The 22,227-nt window shown below is 39.9% G+C and overlaps 1 protein-coding gene across 3 annotated transcripts in view; it reads left to right on the forward strand.

Annotated features, from left to right (window-relative positions):
* Nucleotides 1–327: 327 nt before the first annotated feature.
* NFE2L2 (NFE2 like bZIP transcription factor 2) overlaps nt 328–22,227 on the forward strand; it is a 29,902-nt gene continuing 8,002 nt past the window's right edge. Inside the window, exon 1 of one of the 3 annotated variants that reach the window (XM_007424606.4) lies at nt 328–779. In XM_007424606.4, coding sequence (XP_007424668.2) covers nt 759–779 — 21 coding nt within the window. In that variant the 5' untranslated portion in view covers nt 328–758. Of the gene's footprint in view, nt 780–1,060; nt 1,217–22,227 lie in introns of those variants that run through there. The other 2 variants (XM_007424605.4, XM_025164335.2) reach the window with 2 other exon arrangements.

Consider the following 22,227-nt stretch of genomic DNA (forward strand, 5'->3'; position numbering starts at 1 on the left):
AGCCAAGGGGTTAGTTGCCCCTCTGCCCGTGTGGGAGGGGAACCTGGGAAAGCAGCTGCCGCGGACTCGCCCCCCGCGCCCTCTGGACGGTCCCGCCAGTCCGATCCCACCCAGCGCGCCTTCCCCGAGAGCAAGAAAAGCGGAGGGTGCCCGTGTCGCCGGGCGAGACGGCCGGGCCCCGCTGTTTCTTGACACTTCGATTAGCTTTGCCCTGCAAGGAGCAGCTCCCGCCGTCTCCTCGGGGTGGCGAGGCTGGCCGCAAGGTGACGGGCTCCGGCTGCTCCCCAAACACCGCCAGCGGGCGAAGGCAGGGGCAGCCGACGCTCCGGGTGGCCTCCTCCGCGGCCGGCTGGCACTGAGAGGACGGCGGCCGCAGGGCATCACCGGAAGGGCCCGGCCCGGCCCCGGCGAGGCCCCCCGCTCCTTCGAGCCGGCCCCGAGGCTGGCGATCCCCGCTCCGCAGAGGAGGAGGGGCTGCTCCTCGGCCGCCTTCCTCCTCCCGAGGCCAGCCAGTGGCTCGGGAGGAGGCGGGGCGGGGCAGCCGGCGGTTTCCCGGCAGCCTGGGACGTAGGACGAGCAGAGGGGCCGAGAAAGCGGCTGGCTGGGCGCGGAGAAGTTCAGTGGGCGGCGGCCGCCGATCCGGAGCCTTCCTCGCAAGCTCGTTCGTCTCGGAACGGGGAGCGCGGCTGCCGAGGAGCGAAGCTTAACTCGCCGCGCTGCTGCTGCCGCTGCTGCTGCCGTGGCCGGCGCCCGTCCCCATGGAGGTCGAGATGCCGCAGGTGAGACCCGGCGCCCCGCGGGCAGGGACTCCGCAGCGGCCGAGGAGAGGGGCCGTATGGAGGCAGAGGCTGCCCCAGGCCCTTCCCAACAGAGCGCTCCAAGGCGGGGGGGGCGATCCTGGCCCTCCAGCGAGTTTAGCTCCGAGTTGGACCCAGAAGGCGAGTCAAGCAGAGGAGGCGCCGCCCACTTCTCCCCCCGGGGGCTACTAACGCTGGGCGCTCTGGCTTCAGCCTAGCCCCGCCCTCCTATCGTGACGCAACGATCACGTTCTAGCATGCTGACTCATCGACGTCTCTGCCGGTCTTGGCGCGGTGGGGGAGGGGTTGAAAGAGTGGGCAAGTCGAGCGATGGTGGTTGCTTGGAGTGGGCGCGCCCGTGGGCGAAGAATGGGGCCCCGACGGAAAGTTGTCTTAGTATGTTTGTTCCTCCTCCAGTGGTAAATTTCTAGCGATACGTGCGATTGGAGTTTTCAGCTGTACCGTATAGCGTTTTTCCTCCAAAGAACCGCAGAGATAGGTCGGCTGTGGTTGCAGCAAAGCCGAGTTCGTTGCATAGAGTTTGCACAACTGGAATTCCGTGGCTTCAGGTGTGGTGGCCGCCCATTTGCGGCTGTTATGGTGACTTTAGGCACACTCGTGGAAGGCTGGGCTACCGACGGTACTGCTCTCCTGAATCGCTGCCCCTGCGCCTTAGAGCCCGACTGCTCTGAGGGGAGGTACAACGGAGCAGGTCTTAGTATTCCCCTTCTGTGTTACATAATGAACGCGCTGAATGCTCCTGATAGGCAGCTGTGGCAAGATGCTGGTCTGAAGGAACTTTGGCCCTGCGTTCTTCGTTCGAGCCCTGTTTTTGTTTTTCCATTTTAACTCTGGGACTTTCTGGCAAAAGGTGGTGGAATTAGGGCTTGGGTTAAGCAGCCTTAGACAATTTGTAACTTGAAAGTCCTTGAAGGCGCAGAAAGGGGAAGAGAAAAAGAGGTTTGTAGTGGCCCAGTTTGTGATGACTGTTTGATCTTGGATTGTGTACGTGCATGATTAAAGGAAGTTTTTCATATGTGTGTATATGCTTGTGGTGTATTAAATTATTATAAATTACTTATTATTTATAAAATAAATTAGAATAAAAATATAACTGGAGAGAGAGAATGTCGGCTGGCGGGGCCCAGGAGGAGAGCCTTCTCTGCCGTGGCCCCCACCCTCTGGAATAATCTCCCCCCAGAAGTGTGTCTGGCCCCTTCCCTCCCGGCTTTCTGGAAAGGATTAAAGACCTGGCTCTGCCAGCTTGTGTGGGGCAAGAGGAGTTTTAACCAACCCTGGGGGTGGCTGGTGCCCTGATGACATTCCCCGAGCCTTATAATTTTTAGTTACCATCAATTATCTTGGAAGATATTTAATATTTATTTAGGATAAATTGTTAAATTTTTATATTGTATTTTTAATTAATATTGATCTTTTCTGTAAACTGCCCAGAATTGTTTTTTAACAAGATGGGCAGTGACAAATTTATATACATACATACATACATACGTGTGTGTGTGTGTGTGTGTGTGTGTGTGTGTATATATATATATATATATATATATAAATAAATAAATAAATATAAATAATTAGGAGCATCCAGAGCACGATATGCACAAAATTACCATGAAGCAGGAAAAACAGTCATTTTTGTAAATACTACATGTGAATTTATTTGGAGATTATGACATGGGTCAGGAACCAGATATTTGCTGTCAGATATGCACTCCTTTTTAAAGGCTAGAAATGGATTTAGAGCTTTATTTTCCCATGTCAGAAACTTATTTGAATGTAGATGTGCTGCTTTGCCTTGTGTATACAAACATCCAAAACATTTATTTCAAATACTGTACCTTCTAGTGACATGGTTAGTTTTAACATAACAAAAAGTATACCCTACTTTTTTTTCAGTAAATTAAATTTTAACTTATTATAATCCTTTATGTGTTTACTCAGACATAAATCCTATTAAGTTATGTAACTTGTTTCCTCAGGGGAGCCTTAATGCTGTTGCAAAAATATGGAGAAGTACATGTTTTGGGCATCTAAAGTATGTATTCAAGCTATTTCTGATAAACTAAAGTAAACATCAATATAGATGAGTCTTAAAAAGAAGCAAACAAGCAAAGTTCAATTAAAATACTGTAAAAACTTTATTTTAAAAAATAACTATTCACAGACTGGGTCCAGACGTGTACTTCTACAGAGGGTTGTCTTCTGTTCATGGATACCCATGACAGTCTCTCCATCAGAGGAAGTTCAGGAGTTTGTTGTTGCTGCCAAATTCCTTATGTTACCACTGGAGGCTGATCTAGCTGTCTGGAGTACTTTTTCAGGATTATAGAAAGTTGCAAGGCAGATGAGGAACTGGCAAAAGTCAGCTGCCGCCTTCTTTCTGTGGGAGTTCTAGTTGCACAAAATCTGAAGTCAACAGTAGAAATGCTGCAATATCTACTAAATCTTGTAGAAGAAAATGGTATTACTCTCTCATCAAAGTGATAAAAGTGTTGCCAACTTGCCTGCCTGAAGAAGGTATCCCATAAATACAGTGCCCCAATGAAAATTAACTTTTCCTAAATCACGGATCTAACCGCTGTACCCAGAAAAGGGCCTCAGTGTGTTTTATGCCAATTGTCAAGCATCAAACATGCAAATAAGTGGGACCCATCATTAAAAGTTTCCTCATAAGTGTTGGGAAATTCTGCCTTCAATTGAGATTCTGTTTCTTATGAATACATGTTCAAAGAATGTTAATTACATGTCTGTCCTCAGTTTCCATATTCTTAAATTGCATGCAGTGTGGGACATGTCTGCTAGACCTGTGCTTAAAAAAGACCTCTACAGTATTGACTGTAAAACTGATAAGGAACTGAGAATGTATCCTTTTTTTCCATAATCAGGCAAACTGCAAATTGGCATATGGTGCTCTGGAAAGAACCATAGGATTTTTTTGTAGCATTCTTATCTCTCTAGATTGAATTCTTTTTTTTAAAAGGTAGGATGGTGTTTCCTATCTCCTGTATTCTCAAGAATGGGAACAAACAGTGCCATGGTAAGATTACTGTAGTCTGCTTGAATACAAGGCTTATGTACTTTTATGGCCTGGAAGAAAGATGCATTGGTCTATCACTGATTTACACTTTAAAGAGTAGCATGGGAAATACAGATCATAATAAAATTCCCTTGGTGCTTTCTTGACAACTCCCCTACCATCCCATTGTGCTTCTGGTCTCTCGGGATTTGGCCTTCTGGGCCTTTAATTTTACGGGATTCTTAATTATCTACTTCCCTCTAAGTACAAAGGTTGCCATTCTTAATTGCTATATGGGAAGTCAAGTGTGGTGATAAATAAGGAAGGAGACATAGTCTACAATTTCACAAGACATCTACAGTTATAGCTTTGGTATTTCACAAGGACAGAAAATGTATATTTTTATGCACAGTGAAAGATAACACTAACCACTGGGTGAAAGAGTAACCATCAGGTATCTGGAAGAATATGGTCTTGGGTAAGAATGGTTATACTTTGTAGTATTGGATTGAATAGGAAAAGGCCTGTAGCAAAAGTGATCAGCTTTTCTAAGGCACATCAAGGCTTTAGTTTTCAGTGAAACTTAGGATGTCAGTAGTTGCTCCTACCTGCCTCTGATGGAACATGATTCATGGCTAGCACACACCAGTGCCATTTACAGGTTGCCCCTTTTTCTAGCAGCCCTTACGCAGACTTTAGCTCTGCTAGAGCTGTTTGCCCTGCTAGAGTTTGCCCTGCTAGAAATAGAACCTACAGGGGAATCCCAGCTTTGTTTGCTGGATGAGGAAACTGGAAAAACAGAAAATCATTTCTGTATTGCTACCAAAAAAACCCCTGTTTGGATGTGTCCATGAAGTCATCAGGAGTCAAGCTCAACTTAAGAGAGACTTAACCTTTGTGGGAAGTAAAACACCTTTTTAAGCTTGTATTTGTCACGACTGCTCGAGGTAGACAACTTGCCTGATTAATTTGTGATGAGGCCCTCTGACCACACCTTGCAGTTTTGAGAGTCATTGTTTTACCCATGCTGAGATTATTTGTTATGGCATTCAGAAAGAAAGAAAAGGTGAGGCTTTTCTTTCTGGGGCAATTTTATAGAAAAGAAGATTCTGACAGATGAAGTTGATCCTCTAGGGCAGTGTTTCTCAGCCTTGCCAACTTGAAGATGTGTGGACTTCAACTCCCAGAATTCCCCAGCCTGGCTGGGGAATTCTGGGAGTTGAAGTCCACACATCTTCAAGTTGGCAAGGCTGAGAAACACTGCTCTAGGGGCAAGACAAGTTGCTAAAACACACATACACATATACACTCATTTCTGGACTCTTATGAAAGTTATTAGCCAGTTTGCTGTAGTAGTGAGGACACCAGGCTAGGGTTAGGGCTGCTGATGCTGTCACCATTAAAGGTTGTTCCCTGTTTCTGACAAGAAAGGTTTTTGTGTGATCATAAAGTTTTCATTACTTTGATTGAGGAGGCACTGTTTTGCCTGGTCCAGGAGAGCCAGTTTGGTGTACTGGTTTAAGGCTAGAAACTGGGAGACCATGAATTCTATTCCCACCTTAGGCACAAAGCCAGCTGGGTGATCTTGGGCCATTCACTGGCTCTCAAGCCCTGGAAAGCAGGCAGAGCAAACCACTTCTGAGATCTTGCCAAGAAAACTGCAAGGCCTTGTCCAGGCAGTCGCCAGGAGTCAAGATTAACTCAAAGGCATAAAACAAAAAAGTTATTAAAACCCTGTTCTTTGCACATGGTTTTCTTTAGACTCATCATGCCCAGTTTGGATAGGTTGGTGTAGATGCCATGTGCAGAGAGATAATAAAGCTGTGACTTAAGACTAAAAAACTACTTGATTGCTTCACAGTGTTACATTGGTCTGGTAGGTAAATAAAATTGAGGACAATGCGGTAATTGACATAAATTGTAGAATCCCATATAGGGAAAAAAAACAGCATGAATATTGGCCCTGAAAATGGGACTATGCAGAATATTACTACTGTGATTTTAAACAATAGTGGCTATGTTCACACATTCTGCTGCACTGAAAAAGGTTTGTTTGATTTTGGCTGAACATGAACCCATATTGCATTGAGAATGTTAGTATTTATTAGATACATTATACCAAGTTGTATCAACCATGTATTAATCATGTTTGTTGAATAGTGGGAGTTGCACATTGTGTTAAGCTATACATCTTTGTTTATGAACCTTGGTGGGTAAGTTCAAACAATAGACTAATTACATTGGCAAACAGCCAAATTATTGTGGGGTTAGGGCCAACATAACATCCAAACTGGAGCAAGGGTAAAATTGTGGCTAAGGCAGAGCACTACAATTTGAAACCATGCTTTTCCATTGATTTACTCATGGAAGTATAGTCCACAGTGTTATCCAAACATGGGTCTGTATGTTTATATATGGTTAATCCCTTCTTCAGCTTTCTGATAGAGGCTGGAAGTTTGAAGGAATGCATAATGTTCTCCCAACCTGTGGTGTCTTTTACTCCTGCTTTTTCCACCTTCTGTGAACAGATCTGGAGAATTGATGAGGTGTCAGAAGATTGGAGAAGAGTAAACACAATCCCAGTATCAAAAAGGGGAAGAGTGAGAATCCAGAAACTACAAATTTAATAACTTTATTGAGCAACGTGCTAGAACAGATTGTCAAGCAGCATGTCTATGACCACTTAGGGGGAAAAATGCCACCATTACTGTCAGACTAATCTCTTCTTATGATGGAGTGACTAATTTGGTAGATGAAGGGAATGCTATGGATGTAGCAGAACTTGATCATAGTAAAATATGTGACAGGTTTTCCCCTGATACCTTTGTGGGCAAAATGGATAAATGTGAACTAAACAAGATTTTGATCTGGCAAATTTGCATCTGGTTGGATAGCTGCATCAAAGAGACTTTATAAATAGTCTTATATCATCCAGGAGGGAAAGAATTGAGATGTGGGTTGACATGTTTAGAAATGACCTAGAAGATGGATTGGAAATGTAGCTTATCAGATGGGCTTATGACACTAAGCTAGATATTGGCTAATACTTTAGAGGACAAACTAGGTATTGGCTAATATCTTAGAGGACAAAATCATAATTTGAAATTACCTCAGTAGATTTGAACATTGGGCTAAAAGCCAATGGAAGATGTTAGCTGCATGAAGGGTAAGGCTTTGCATCTGAATAAGAAAAACTGAATGCATAGCTATAGGGTTTGGGAGTCCTGGCTTGGCGGTTGTGCGTGAGAAGGATCTTACAGAATTTGAGCAAGCAGTGGGATACAGCTGCTAAAAGGGCCAGTTCAAAATTGAGCTTCAGTAATAGAAGCATTGTGCCCAGATTGCAGAATGTAATTGCTGCAATATACTTTGTGGTGTTAGAACACACTTAAAATACTGTGCCCAGTTCAGGGCATTGCACTTTGAAAGGAAGAGACTGGTGGGTTCAGAGGAGAGCTATCAGAATGGTAAGTGGCTTGGAAACCAACTCTGTAAGAAACAGCTAAAGGAGCCCGCAAAAGAGAAGACAAGAGGGAAATACAATTGCAGTCTACAATGAACAAAAAAGCTCTTGGATGCGGGGTGTGTGTGTGAATTTGATCTCTGTTGAAACTAAGAGCAGAAAGCAGATTAACAGGTTGAATTTAGAGGAAAGAAGAATCAAGCTGAATATTAGGAAGGATTTCCTAAAAATAAGACCTGTAAGCAGTAGAACAAGAGAGCTTTCCCCCTAGCTGGAGGTTTTCAAAGGAGATTAGGATATCTACCTCTCTGAGATAATGTACAGGTAGTCCTCACTTACAGACTGCTTGTTCAGCAACCGTTTGAAGTTACGATGGCACTGAAAAAGTAGAGTTATGACTGGTCCTTGAACTTGTGGCTGTGGCGGTGTCCCTGCAGTCATGTGATTGTGATTTGGGGCACTCGGGAACCAGCAAGCATTTACAATGGTCGCAGCATTCCACAACCACATGATTGCCATTTGCGAGCTTCACAGCCGGCTTCTGACAAACAAAGTCAATAGGGAAGCTGGCAGGAAGTCACAAGTCAGTTATGTGACGTCGTGCTTAACGACTGTGGGTGATTCGCTTAACAACTGCAGCCTGAACTTATGTCTTAGTCAGTCACTTTACGACCACGTCACTTAGTGATGGAATTGCTAGTCCCAATTGTGGTCGGTAAGCAAGGACTACTTGTAGTAGGTTCTTCCACTGAGCAGTGGCTTGACTAGATGACCTATAAATTCCTTCCAACTCATACATTCCTTGATTCTGTGGGTATGATTTAATGAATGGCACAGAAGTTTTTATAATAGCACGATTCTGGATTTTAAAAGTGACAGTTGTTAGTCATGACTTCCCTCAAATGGCCCTTTTTTGTTTTGTAGCGTGCAAACTTCGTGTTCTGAATATTAGAACAATGTTGAGAGTTGGGCAATCATTTCTTTTTCCCCAAGGCAGCTTTGTTTTTGGAATTAGTCTTTCCAAATAGAGCTCTAGAAGAGAGTTATGTTGGTTACCAAGACTAAGAGATTGCAGTTGTAACCTACAAATATTTTGAACTGACTTTTGCATTGAAAACATTGTTTTGCCTGATACAGCAACTTGTGCTATCAGAAAAAAAAAGAATAGAGGAAATGGAAATATTTTTCCTGTTTTTTTCCTTCAGAAACAGCTTTTTTTTAACGAGCTTGTATGTAACTAAAATCTTTTTTCATATAAAAATATATAACACAAAATATTATTATTCAGTTATCAGTCACGTCTAAGTCCCATTTAGATTTTGTGGGAAAACATTTGCTTTTATTTAGCAAAAGATGACTGGATGAAATTTAGGAAACATATAATTACTGTTGGAGGGCAGAAACTGACTGTAGTTGGCATGCAACAGTTCTCAAAATATCGAGAGCACCCCTGGTCTTGCTCTTGTGGTTGGCTCTCTTATCCATAGACAAAATGCAGAGGGAAGAGGAAGGGAAAACATACAAGAGAAAAAAGGAGAGGGAGGGGAAGGAAGGAAGGAAGAAAGGGAGGAGAGAGAGAGACAGAGAAAGAGTGAATATGTCATGTTTTCTGTTTATTCAAATGTCAAATTATTGGAGAAAATTGCTCTCTTTTTCATTAGGAAGGTTTCAACCCTGCCATTGCAACTTTCTTCTACTGTACAGGTAGTCCTCGTTTAGTGACTGCCTCATACAGCAATTGTTCGCAGTTACGATGGTGACAAAAAAGTAACTTTGTGACCAATCCTTGCATTTCAACCTTGGCAAGTCTGTAAAGTAAAGGAAAAGTAAAGTAAGATTGTAAGCACAGTTGCGGTTTCACTTGGTGACCACTTTGTTTAACGACTGAATTGTTGGTTCCAATTGTGGTTGCTTAACAAGGACCACCTGTATAATGGAGTGAAGATATTACTTAAATGGGTAACAAAACATCTGTAAGAAAACAACCAAGCTCAGAGAACCCCGAGGACTCCATGGTTCAACCCTGAGCTACAGATATTTTCTTCTATTGGTACCTGTACAATGCTGATGAATGCAGGTAATGCCCCATTCTGTTGCAAAGGGAATTTACAGAATGGTATGTATTCAGTGTGGTCTATTTTTTCTGCTTTCCAGTGGGTGAGCCTGTACAGTTCTCGGCATTTTGTATTTATCTGCAGGGAAACCAATGTGGGCTGGCTTTAAACTGGTTTTGAGGGTTTGGGGAATGAAAATGAAGACAATATGGGAGAGACCTCCGCTAAAGAAATACTGAATTTCACACCCACACAAACAAGAGCCCCAGAATAAACCCTTGTAAGTAAATCCATTGTGAGGATTGGGTGATTTGGAATGAGCCAGCAGCAGTATGAGGGGCTTCTTAATGCCTTTCCGTCCCACAGCTCCCCAGCCCAATTTGCTAGATACAGGTTTGCAAGCATGCTTGGAAGAAGCAGCAGGAGAGGAGAGGGTGAAGAAATTTTCCCTTGACCATTTCCTGTTGTGTAACCTTCCCCCTCTCCACCATTTGCACATTGGACTATGGCTTGCTTGTTCAACTCTGCTCCCTTGCTTGGGTTCACAGAACACACTAATCCATAAACTCCAAAGGTGGGTTCAAGCAACATGTTAAGCTACGCCAAAAACTATGGCTTGGCAGCATGTGTGAACCCAGCTACTTTAATATCTACCCAGAAGGAAGAAGAGGGTTTCCACTCAAGTAATTACCCACAAAGACAGGGAAGATGGTGTTGAAAGTTAGGGAGTGGTCAGGAAGTCCAGTCATGGAAACAAGTGTTTGGAAAGAGAGCAGAGACACCCCTACTGTCAGAGGGGAATGAGGTCGAATGTGCTGCCCCTTCCATCTTTTGTCAGTCTCTACCTGGAGGGCTGGGCGCCTGCCAGAGAGAGCTGCTGTACCCACGGAGGCTCTTCATGGGAGAGAAGGACACTAGAAAATGAGGATGCTCAGTCAGTCATTAAAAACACTTGCCCTCTAGATATGGATGGGAGTGAGAGGAGAGTTAGACTTGGCACACTGCCGAACAGGACTAGAAGGTCTAAGCGTACTTAGGTGGAAGGAAGAGCCCCAGTGGGACTTTCCTACACAATCAGCTTGTTTGGGATTACACTTGTGGAACCCAGATTTCTCTCTTTTGGTGTTTATTGGGGGAGGGGGTGGGAATACAGTTTGTGCAGAATCAATTACTTTTACAAATAGGACACCTAATTTGACAGGCAATTAATTTAAATCAATAGACATTAATTAAGACTCTTTTTTTTGACCAGGTCTTGCCCTTGTTTTGCAATTGCATGTAGACATATGCAGAGGTACACAAACATGCAGAGTTGTCACATACACACATTTGTTGGGAGGGGGGAAAATCTGTGGGACTGGTTTCTTGAAGAGCAGCATTGCTGAATGGAAACAGTAGAGAAGCTGGGTAGTGGACAGATTTTCTATGTGCCTTTATAGCTCTTTTTTTTCCTGTTTCGAGAGAGATTGTCTTAAATTCAGGATTGGTTTCCTGTTGTGTCAATATTTGCTTTAAAATGGTCCTGAAGGTGTATGTGGGCCCTTACTGTTGCACTGGTCTAAGCAGAAATCAGTTGCCACAGTTAATCATTAATCTGTATAGGTTGCATTGGAATAGCAGGCCAAATGAAAAGTAGATGTAGATTAACATCCTAGTTAAACTTTGTTTTGGCCCCAGCTGCCACATTCCATTCCAAAGCATTCTAATTTTGGGGGGGAGGGGGGAGAGACTGATTTTTTAAAAAACTTTAGAACACTTTGAAACTTGAAATGACTTCACACATGTGCACAAACACTCACACACACACATATAGTGACCAGAATGTACCTGATTGGGGAAAAGATGGGGACATCCACAGAAAAGGTTTCATATAAATGTTAGAAGCATTAAAATCAAACAAGATTCACTGTTTCTGGAAATATTGCCTGTATGGTATATGCAGTTGACCAATTTAATAAGAAAGAATAATAAGACAAAAGTTGTTTGTGCATCCCACCTTATTGGAAACAGTTTGTTGAAAAAAAAAGTCTACTACAGATTAATGGATTTTTAAAAAAAATTCTAGTTGAAGGATGACAACATTTTTGCCATATCTCTTCTGCCCTTTGGAGCGGAGATGTTGACTTGCCCCACTTGGAATGGTCCCCCCTGTTAATTTTAATAAGAACAAGACCGCTCAAGCTCACTTTCTCATGTTCCTCTAGTTCTGCTTTGTTAGTTGTAACAGGGTTTTTCCCAGTTTGAGACAGTCTGACATTGGCAGGTTACCCAATACCTGTGGGTGATGGCTGTTAATCCATATGAGAAGCCAGTGTTGAGCAGACTCAGTGTGGGTAATAGCCTTTTCCAAGAATGACTGTGGGTTGCGCAATCTAGCACTCCTTCCCTGAGGCCCTTCTTGTTAGCTGAAAATCATGAGAGCTGACGGGAAGTGTTTTGTGGAACTAGTCACTGCATGTGGTTATAGAGAGATAAGAGCTGTAAGGAGATATAGATCATAGCTTTTTTTGTCCAACTGTTGCCTCTGGCCATACTAGTTCTGCAGGTTTTTGAGGAGCTGAACAAGGACATGGAAAGTTAGATATAAACATGGGGAAAGGGCTAGAAAAACAGTAGGCTTGGATCCTCTACTGATAATACTCTTGGTGGCACTTTTGCTTCTGACGTTGGTAGATTCAGTTGATTTGTTTTCATATCTAATATTTTGTGTAAATTAGAAATAATTAAGGATGGTATAAATATTTCAACCAGCAATGGTATTATTATACCTTTGACTTACCAATAATTCTAGTTATTAATTTAACTGCCAGTGAGCTGCTGGTTTTACCAGTGTTGGATGTATTGTTAGTATTTTCCTTTAGTATTTAGGGATAATCTAATTTTGCCAGTCTAAGAATTTGAAGTTTTGGGACAGGCTTTAAAAGAAAAGATTCTGGAGTTACTGCTTATCTGTATTATGGTCTGACAGAAATAAAGGATTGTGTTGAGTTCTGAAGAAGTTATGTAAACAAGGTAGCGTGAGATAAACAAAATGATGCTAGATAGAAACGGAGAAGTTCCCAAACAGAATATTTGAACAAAAGTGTTTATATGTAGTAATGCATAGAAGCTGAAATGATTTAAAGTTTGCTTGTTTCAAATAAGCCATGGTATTAATCACAGTTAACATTCAGACTATTTAGAGTTTCTGAACACTTTGCGGTTGTAAAAGTGAGCAAGAGAAGAGTTCTGAGGTTTATTTGCATCATGCTGATTTAAGTTTAAATGCAGCCACAAGTTCATAAGGGACAAGCTAAACATACCATGGTTTAGCATTATATCCAAATGCATCAAATACAATTACTTAGTATAAATAATATATAATTACTACTACTATTTTTGAAGTTTTCAAAAGGATCACTATGACTGTAAGTAGTGCAGATTTTGTTCTTTCAGTCATTTCTAACTCTTCATGATTTAGGATTATTTTGCCAGGATGGTGTGTCAGGAAATGTTGTAAGTTCTTACAAACTTATGCTTGTATTGTCAGTGATAGTATCTAGCCACCTTGTCTCATTTTTCTGAAGTCTTCCATTTTTTAACGTGTCAGATGGTCTTCTTCAGAGACTCTTGCCATTGCATTAACTCTCCAAAATATTTAAGTTTTAGCTTCATTGTTAGTGCTTCCAGTGAGCAATTTACTTGTAGTTTTTCTTGTATTAAATAAATAGTTTTTTTATGGTCCATGATATTCTGCAATTTGTTCCAGCACCACAATTCAAAGGCATCAATTTTTCTTCATTTAGCCCTTCTGCTTGTCCAGCTATCACAGCCATGTGTTACAAGTGGGAAATGCATGGTCTTGTCAGTGTGATGTTTCTGCACATTAATATTTTGTCTAGATATGTCATAGTCTTTTTCCCATGTAGTGTGTGTGTGTGTGTGTGTGTGTGTGTGTGTGTATATATATATATATATATATATATATATATATATATAATTTATTGCCTGATTACAATCATCATTCCTATGAACTTTTGAGGCTCGGAAGATAGTTTGTTACTACTTCTCTGCCTGTTTATATTGGGTTGGTGTTGCTTGTAAATATAATCTTAGTTTCTAAATCTTGAATGCAGACCAAGATTTATACTCTCTTCATTCACTTTCACTTTCACAAAGAACTACTTTAAGTCTTCCTCCTTAAGCCATCAAAGTGGTGAATGATGTCAGTAGAGTGTATTTCAGAGTTATATCACTCTTGCAGGTAGGTAAAAATGCTTCCTTGTTCTGGTTTTGGTTGTTATTCATAGAAGCAACAACAAAGAATGAGATGAAGTAAATAATGATATATACCTAGAATATAACCACAAAAAGTATGACGTAACTACAAAAACTATGGAGCCCATTATGTTTGTATCTATGCATTTGTTGATATTGCTTTCCATTGACATGCTCAAAATTATCAGTGCAGATGAAAATAATGAATGACAGTTCAGTGCTTCACAGAAGCATAGTGAAGGAATATAATATAATACAATATAACTTCATAGATCGGCAATGCTCTACCTTGACTGTTTTCACTTAGAAATCTTTCAATTCAGTAACAGCAGTGAATTAATGAGAGATGAATTTTGCCCTTTCTTCTGTTGCCGATAACTGATTGTCTTCAGAAGCATCAGTAATGATAAAGACAACAAAATGCAAATAGGTTAAAATTTTGACCTGATTATTTACAGAGTCCATCATAAAAGACATGAAACATGTTTGTTTTCAGGTTTGGCTCCTAAGTTCTGGAAAAATTATTGCACTTCTGACAGCCTGTAGCAGTCTAGTAGCCTTTTTGCATCAAAAAGTGTTTTGCTGAAGAGATTACAGTACATCTGCTAAGTGATTAATGGATCATTTGCTAAAGAAGCTTTTGAATCTGAATCTGGATGGCTAAATAGTGTTAGTACAAGAAACTGTGTACCCATTCTTCATCACACAGTGGTAATTGTGTGAGCAGAATAATGAGACTGTGCTGTTGCAATCACACCACCTGATCCTACTGTCCCTCTTATGTGTTGGGAGAGATGATCCATAGTGGGGAGCCTGCTCAATAAAGACTAGCTCTCCCTGCATGATTAGGGTTCTGAATCATGTGGGAAACTCACACGCATATATTGGTCTTCCATCTCCAGCTGTTCTCCCTCCATTGCTTTTGGACAGGGGCTGTAAAAACCAGTTTTCAGTTTCCATTGCTTATCTTTCTGCCAAGAGGTTTCCCCTCCCAATTTTAACTATAGTAGCTCTGAAGAGCCACACCATATCTCTGAAAGGAGAATGTGCTTCATTAATGTTTTTTCAACCACACATCTTTGAGTTTGATCCTGGCCTCTGGATCTCCAGATGTTGTTGAACTACAAATCTAAGTAAGTCCTGGAAGTACAGCCAGTAGTGAACGATACTGGGGTTTATGCTTCAAGTATGGCATCAAATATGTTAGATTCATGAAATCTTTCAAATTATGTCCCATCTTGTTCTGGTTGTTTGCTTTTATGATTGGAATGATGCCATTCATTTGGTATAATAATAATTCTTACGTAAAGGGGTCCAGATGTTCAGCTTTATGACAGCTGTTTTATTGTACTCACCACAAGAACAATTAAGTTCTAAGATACAATTCTGTGGTTTATACTTTCTTTTTGTTTTATAATACTTTTAGCCAACTTTTAACTAAACGAATTCCAAAGTTGGGTATTCATTACTTTTGAGGTACTGTATTCTGTCAAATGGTGCTGATAGGCAACTTTTTGTAGAGAATATTTGGATGTAAATAGATTTGGATGAAATCTGTTAAGAATTCTGAGTTAAAAGCTGTTGAAGGCATTTGATAGTGGGGGTCAAGCAAGGAGATTAATAAAATAAAGCCTCAAGATGTGTTTTAGTATGCTGTGAAATTGTGAACAGCTTAAACTATCCATTTCTAACCCTTGTAATTTTGAACTGTAATTCATACTCAGTACACAGCTGCGTGGGAAGGGTTATAGATAGCTGATTTCGTTCTCTAGTTAGAACATTTCCTGAACTTAGATTTTATTGAATTAATAATTTGTTAACATGAAGGTCTTAATAATGCTGACAGTACTAAATATAATCAGGGCTCCCAGCATCACCACTGTATCTATCTTTCCTCCCTAAGATCGTATTAAAACACTCTGGTTTCTTCTCTTATGCCTTTATGTGCATGTACTTAGATGAACAATAAAGCAGCCTTTGGGTAAATTTTTTTCTAGTGGAGATATATGAGATATGTAATAGTTTGTGTATGGCCATCCCCCCAAATTACAACCTGGACGAACATTTAAAAAGAAAAGAATGAAAGCAGTGGAAAAGAATTTTGTTGTAAATACATTTGCATATTCAAGCAAGATGGCTGTGATCCCTTACTTTTAGTAATCTGGGAGGATAACCACTAGTAGCAGCTTCCTTGAGGATAGTTGTTTTCATCCAAGGATGTTCTCAGAGTGATCCATGGGCAGTGTGCTATGAAAGATAAATGTTCATATGTATGGACTGGATGCTATAGATATTTCAGCTTGATGGATGAAAAAAACAGAGAAGAGAAGGTCTTACTGTTTTAGGGATTTTGTGTGTGTACAAGAAAGGGACTTTCCACATGTTTTAAATCATATGAACACAGGTGTATTTTGCTTCTGTTGGACAAACAAATGGAATGTGAAGTATGCACTGGTCAAAATGTGTCTTTCAAGGACACATGGGCTGTTTCTGGAGTTCCATCACAACTCTTTGAAGTTTCTCACAACTTCTAAGCCAGCTGGGGGACTTTGTGCCAGTCCCTCTCTCTCAGCCCAACTCACCTCACAGGGTGGTTGTTGTGGGGAAAATAGAAGGAGGAAGGAGTATTAGGTATGTTCGCTGTCTTGAGTTATTTATATAAAAATAAGGCAGGATTAAAAAAACCCTCAGCTCTAAGGTACATTTTAATAACACAGTGTAGCAATATGATGCTTTGGCTATTCTAGCCAAACAATTTATTTTGTGTTCTCCTGGCCTGTGCTTTTATAGATCCAGCACTAAATTACCAGGATAAAAATGTGATGGATGTCACAAGACTTTGACTCTCATTCTCAGTTCTCATACATAATAATACCACTTCTCTTGGCAGAAAAATAACAAAATAAGTCTCACCAGACATTTTTCTTAGTGTGAATTAGATTCCTAAACGTATATGAACATGACAAAATAGTAACTTGAATGATCTGTTTGGCAAAAGATGGCCTCTCCCCATTATCATGTGCAAATTGACTTTTTAAATATGGACACAGCAAAGTAAAGTTCACAAATAGATAATTTAATTGGAAGTGTCCTTTATTGCTTGAGAAACTAGGAGTGAGAACTTTTTCTTCATGGCTTGAATCCTCTGAATAGTAGTAGTAATAATAATAATACAACAGCTACAACAATAGTCCTGAAAGCTATAATTTTTAGACTTGAAGTTGTCTCAATTGTTTCTATAAAATTAAATATTGTTTCCCAGCAGCTGTAATGATAAAAAGAAAGGTTGGATTACACTGGGAGCATTGGAATCGATTGATTAGAAAAGCAGATCGTGTACAGTTCAAGAGTGGGAGAAATTTGGCGAAAAGGACACAATCCTAGAATATGTGTATTCAGAAGGAATTCCTGTTATGTAGGTGTGTATGGGATTGCAGTGTTTGAAATCCAATTTCCTGAAGTCTTTTGCCTGGGCCATTTTAAGATGCCTTGGCTACATGCCCCATGTTTGTATTAGTTTCAGGCAACAATGGGAAAAGAAATCTCTGAAAAAACTTGAGAAAAGAAGCTCCCAGTCTAAAGAAAAAAAAATAGCATATACAGTGGAACCTTGGGTTACGAACACTTCTGTTAACGAACTTTTCGGGTTACGACCAGCTCCGGCCGCAAAATTTTGCTTCGGTTTGCGAACTCCGCCTCGGAGTACGAACAGGATACACGGCCATTTTCCCTCCTGTGACACGGTCCGCGGCCATTTTTCCGCCCCTGACACGTGGTCCGCGGCCATTTTCCGCCCCTGACACGTGGTCGTAGGGAGGGGGACTCTCCCTCCAAGCAATAGCCGCCTCCCTGTCCTCCACGCCAGAACGGATTAACGGTAATTACATTGAACCTTATGGGGAAATTTCCTTCGGGTTGTGACCAATTCGGGCTGCGACCAGAGTCACGGAATGAATTAAGTTCGTAAACCGAGGTTCCACTGTACATAGCTTTCAGACTTGACTTCCTCCTTAGTATTGAGGTAATAACCTACTCTGCTTTTCAGCTTATTTCAAATACACAACCCAGAAAAAGTAATCAGCTCAAACTTAGACTCATAAAGCTCCCTTTAGAATTGGAAGAAGTAGGCCTGCCTTATTTTTATTTTTGTTCTAAAATTGAAGTAATTTCTCAAGCTGGTTGGTGTTTTCAAAGTCACAGTTCAGAGGATTTTTCTCTTTTAACAGTAAGCATGTGAGTTAGGAAGTTAGTGGCCACACTGAAAAATGTGTCTTTTCTCCCTGTTCCCAAATTTCGTTACATATTTTTCTGTACAGCTTATCTACCCTGTAATTAATTTATTTTAAAGCCTGTTGCAAATATGTGCGCCACAGGAAATATATGTTATGTAGCTAATACACAATTCTAAATATGGGGTTGTTTATCTAATGCAACTTTGTTTGCTAAACAGCAATAAGAGTTAATAGTTAGACTTTACAAAACACCCACAAGAGTTTCACATAAAATAAGTAATTGCCTACCCCAATGCTAAATGTTAACACACAAACCTAAAAGACAAAATTTTCCATTGGGGTCCAGATGACAACTTAATATGGGTTGTTTAGCAGTTACATTTATCTTACTAAAATTGCCTTGTATAAATCCAAACTAAGCTATCAATGTGGCTTGGAACAGACTTGGAGAAAGCATATAAGTAATTGACTTAAAAACAACAAATGCCAGTCAGTATTTAATTTCTAAAAAGAGAGCTGTTTACAGCTGAGCCTATTGGGGAACCCTTCCCCTCACTAATGGAAAGGCAGAAGACAAGTAGCGATTATTCTGTGCTGGAGCAAAGACATTTTATGTCCGTCAAGAAGAATTTTCTTTGAGCTGAATCCTGGCTAGCTGTGAGCAGAGATTATTCACACTGAAAGAAGGAGGAGGCATGTGTATCTCCTATGATTCTTTTTTCTTGCAGTCTGCTTTGCCATTAAAACTGCTGTGGAAGATTAGACAATCTTCTGAAAAAGGGAAAGGGAGAGCATAAAAAAAAAGTCTCTCTGCTTTTTCCAGCATTGTAGGAAACTTCTACTAGATCCAAATCTCTTTATAAATTGAAGGAGTGTTTTGGTTTGCAGTAGAACAAGTCTAGACTTGACACTTGTTGATTCAAGACTTAGCCCTGAAATTAAGGACAGGTTGTAGACCTTGATACCAAGATAAATAAAGCACTGATGTCAAAGAAAATGGCTTCATTTTCCCTCCCCCCCCCCTTCCTCCTCCTCCACAAATTAGAGAGCCAGTGCAGAATTCTGGTTAAAATTAGACTATAGTTTGGGAGAGGCTAAAATTCAGGTTCAACCAGTTTTTCCTCCAACTTTCCTTACAAGGTGGTTGTTAATATGTAAACTGAGGTATTATGTATATTTGTTTATTTGTTTTGGAGAAGAGTGAAAAGAAAAAAAGAAAAGAAAAGGTAATATCCATGAATTCAGCACTACTGACACTTGGGTTGTAAGGCTGATTTGAGACTCTGGATCCAATTCACAATACTTAATCGTATAGTTGTTTAACTGAAACATAAGGAGTTCTTGTCAGTATTAATGCAATATGGTTGTACTGGTCAGATGGTTGGAATATCTACACAGGGGCTGCACCTGAGTTACAGAAAAATATATTTGTTTAGGGCACCCTTAGCTAAACCACTATGATTCATAGATTTTGAATCCTTTTTTAGGCCTTTTCCTTGGGCATTCCCCTTTCTTAGATTTGCCCAAGCAGCTATGTGACCTGATGTAATATGAGAACTTGAAAAACTAAAAACAAAAGACTTATTGAGGAACAAATCACATGATAACCCATTGAACTATTTTAAGGATGTAATAAGCTGTTATCTGAAAAACATGTCATGTGGCATGGTGTATGTACCATTATTATCAACACATTGATGCTTATTTTAACAATAGCAGCATGCATCTAATGCATTTAGATTTTTTTAACCATTTAATGAACTTATATTTGCAGAAAATAATTTATTTAAAATGACACCTTAATTATTTTTGAAAGGGGAAACAACTTTATTGGAGTGATTGGTATACTGACCCAAGGTGCCAACACTAGCTGGTATTGTCCTTACCATTATCAGAGAATGCTGCTTGTGGCATGGGTGTGACTAAGCTTGGTAACCTAGTCTGCCCCTACCCTATCTTATAAAAGCATTTTGTGAAATCCTCAAGTGCCCAAGCCATGATGGACAAAGAAAGTAAATATCCATGGATCTGTTTTGTGACCATGACATAATTAGGATGTAACACGCAGGAGAAGTAAATGGTAAAGGGCATGAATTAACAAGTTAAATGAAAGAAAGAAAAATAAATTACTTTGCCTGAAACGAAGGGAAAGGAGAATGCTGTCATAGATTGAAGGTGATTTGATCTTCTGGAATTGATGAATGCATGTAGGGACATGAAAGTATAGTATGAATAGGTATTATCTAGGTTGGGATGTATGACAGTAGGAATGCATAGATTGTTGTTACTTGCATCTTGTGCTCCAGTAATGGTGATAATGGAAAAAGCAGAGATGAGTTTGAGAAAAATATGCAGCATTATGATTGAACATGACCCCAGAAAATAAATTATTTTGTTAGGTGAACATTAATGGATGAGTGAGAATGAAATGAGAGATAAAGGAAAAAGTGATTGGGCAATTTGGTGACCCAAGAATGAATGAGAATTATGAGGCTATGTCAAGTGATCAGTATCTGCTTAGAAAATGTCTCTCTTTTTTTTTGAATATATGGTTTAAGCAGAAGTCTGGTCATATGTAGACATAGCAAAGAGCTTATTATATTAAAAGCATGATTGATTTCATTTCTTATGATGAAACGTGGAAATTTGCGATGGATATAAGGAAGTATGGGAGAAATATAATTGCAAAAAAACATAGAGAAAGCAAGAAATGGTTAAGATTAAAAGATGTTGAGAAACTACAGGGCAATTACAGTGGAAATAAAAAAAAAAAGGTTTTGGAAGTGGGTCAAGTAAATGAAACAAAGAGTCACCAGAATGAATGGAATTAAAAATAAAAATGATGAAAATGATTTGGGAATGAATAATTTAGAAATTTGTATGGGATTTTGTATGGGAATTATATTGATATATGAAGAGTAGAATTGATACAAATGCCATAAATGTCCAAGAAAGAAATTAATGAAAGTCATAAATGTTGTAAAAATGCTGAAAAATGGTATGAGATATAGATAATATATCTGGAGAAATTAAAATATGGATGTGGTTTCCTTAAGGAATGGCTGTGCAACTTGGTTTAATTTGTGTGTGAAGATTACATTTATGTCTGATGATTGGAAAAATGCAATTATTCTCCTGTTCCAAGGGAAAGGTAGCAAGACTATAGGAACAGGAGAATTAGATTGTTTGCCTTAAAGGTGTTTGTCAGTATTCTGATGAAAAGGTATCCCTTTTGATCCATGACCAAAATTTGGAATCTGCAGAGTGGCTGTATGCTGGACAGAGAATGTGCAGACCAGATTTTTGCCCTTCAGTAGGTCACTGAGAACTGTGTAAATGTGAGAAAGAACGTTTATTCTATGTCCTTTGATTTACAGAAAGGATATGATGAAGTGAGTAGGTTTGTACAGTATTATGGAATGTTTTGCATGAATATAAAGTTGACGTTTCCTTGGTGTGATATATGTGATGGAAGCAAGGTTATGTGGGAATTCATGAGTCACCAAATGGTCTATTTTTACTATATTCTCTTTCCTGCCCATCCATTCATGACACCTAACAAAATAATTTTTTCCCCTGGATTGCATTCATTCAGATTTTTTTTAAAAAAATATTAATTTAGTTTTCTGGCTATAATATACTAAAAGAAGGAAAGGAAAGAAAAAAAGAACTACATAAAATATAATATATAAACCAAAAAGAAAAAGAAAACTCAAATGTATGTAACAGCACTTTGTCATATGGAAGTGAAAGTTGGTATGTCAGGAGAAACAAGTCTGTTGAATGCAGTTTGAGTGGGTGCTTAAATGTGTACTATAAAACAAGAGTAGGTAGAATCAAGAATGTCAGATGTTGAATGAATGTGGATTGAATATCAACAGTTAGTAAGCAGTGCAAATGAAGGATCTTGAGGTGATTTGGTTGTATAGAGAGAATGAATGAAGGTCAAATTGCAAAACTAATATATGAAGGAAAAATGAATTAGATCAAGAGGGAGGGGGAAGACTGAGGAAGTTGTGGTTGTATGGATTTGACAAGGTGAGCAGTTTAAAGAAGAAAAGGCAACATATAAAGCAGAATATGGACACGGGGAAAACAAGAATGGTTTGCAAGAATGGACAGGTATGGAAAGGTATAGTGAAGTGGTATAACCTAGATGTGGCTTTTTTTTTCTTCGTTAATTCATGCCTCACAGCAAAGAAATTAATAATGCTGTTTACCCTGAAGGGGAATAGTGTGTTGGGTATGTATGTCGATTATGTGTACAATTTAAAGCCATACTACTTCTGGCTCTTTGATTTTTTAATTCTCATTTCTGTCAGTGGAATTAAAAACTGAAGGGCAGAGGGAACCTGAAATGGTCTAGGATGTTGAGGATCCTACATTCAACAGG

Source organism: Python bivittatus, unplaced genomic scaffold (assembly GCF_059951505.1).
Source record: "Python bivittatus isolate LINGU-HERP-01145 unplaced genomic scaffold, Pbiv_v1 ctg000200_np1212, whole genome shotgun sequence".
Taxonomy (NCBI): Eukaryota; Metazoa; Chordata; class Lepidosauria; order Squamata; family Pythonidae; genus Python; species Python bivittatus.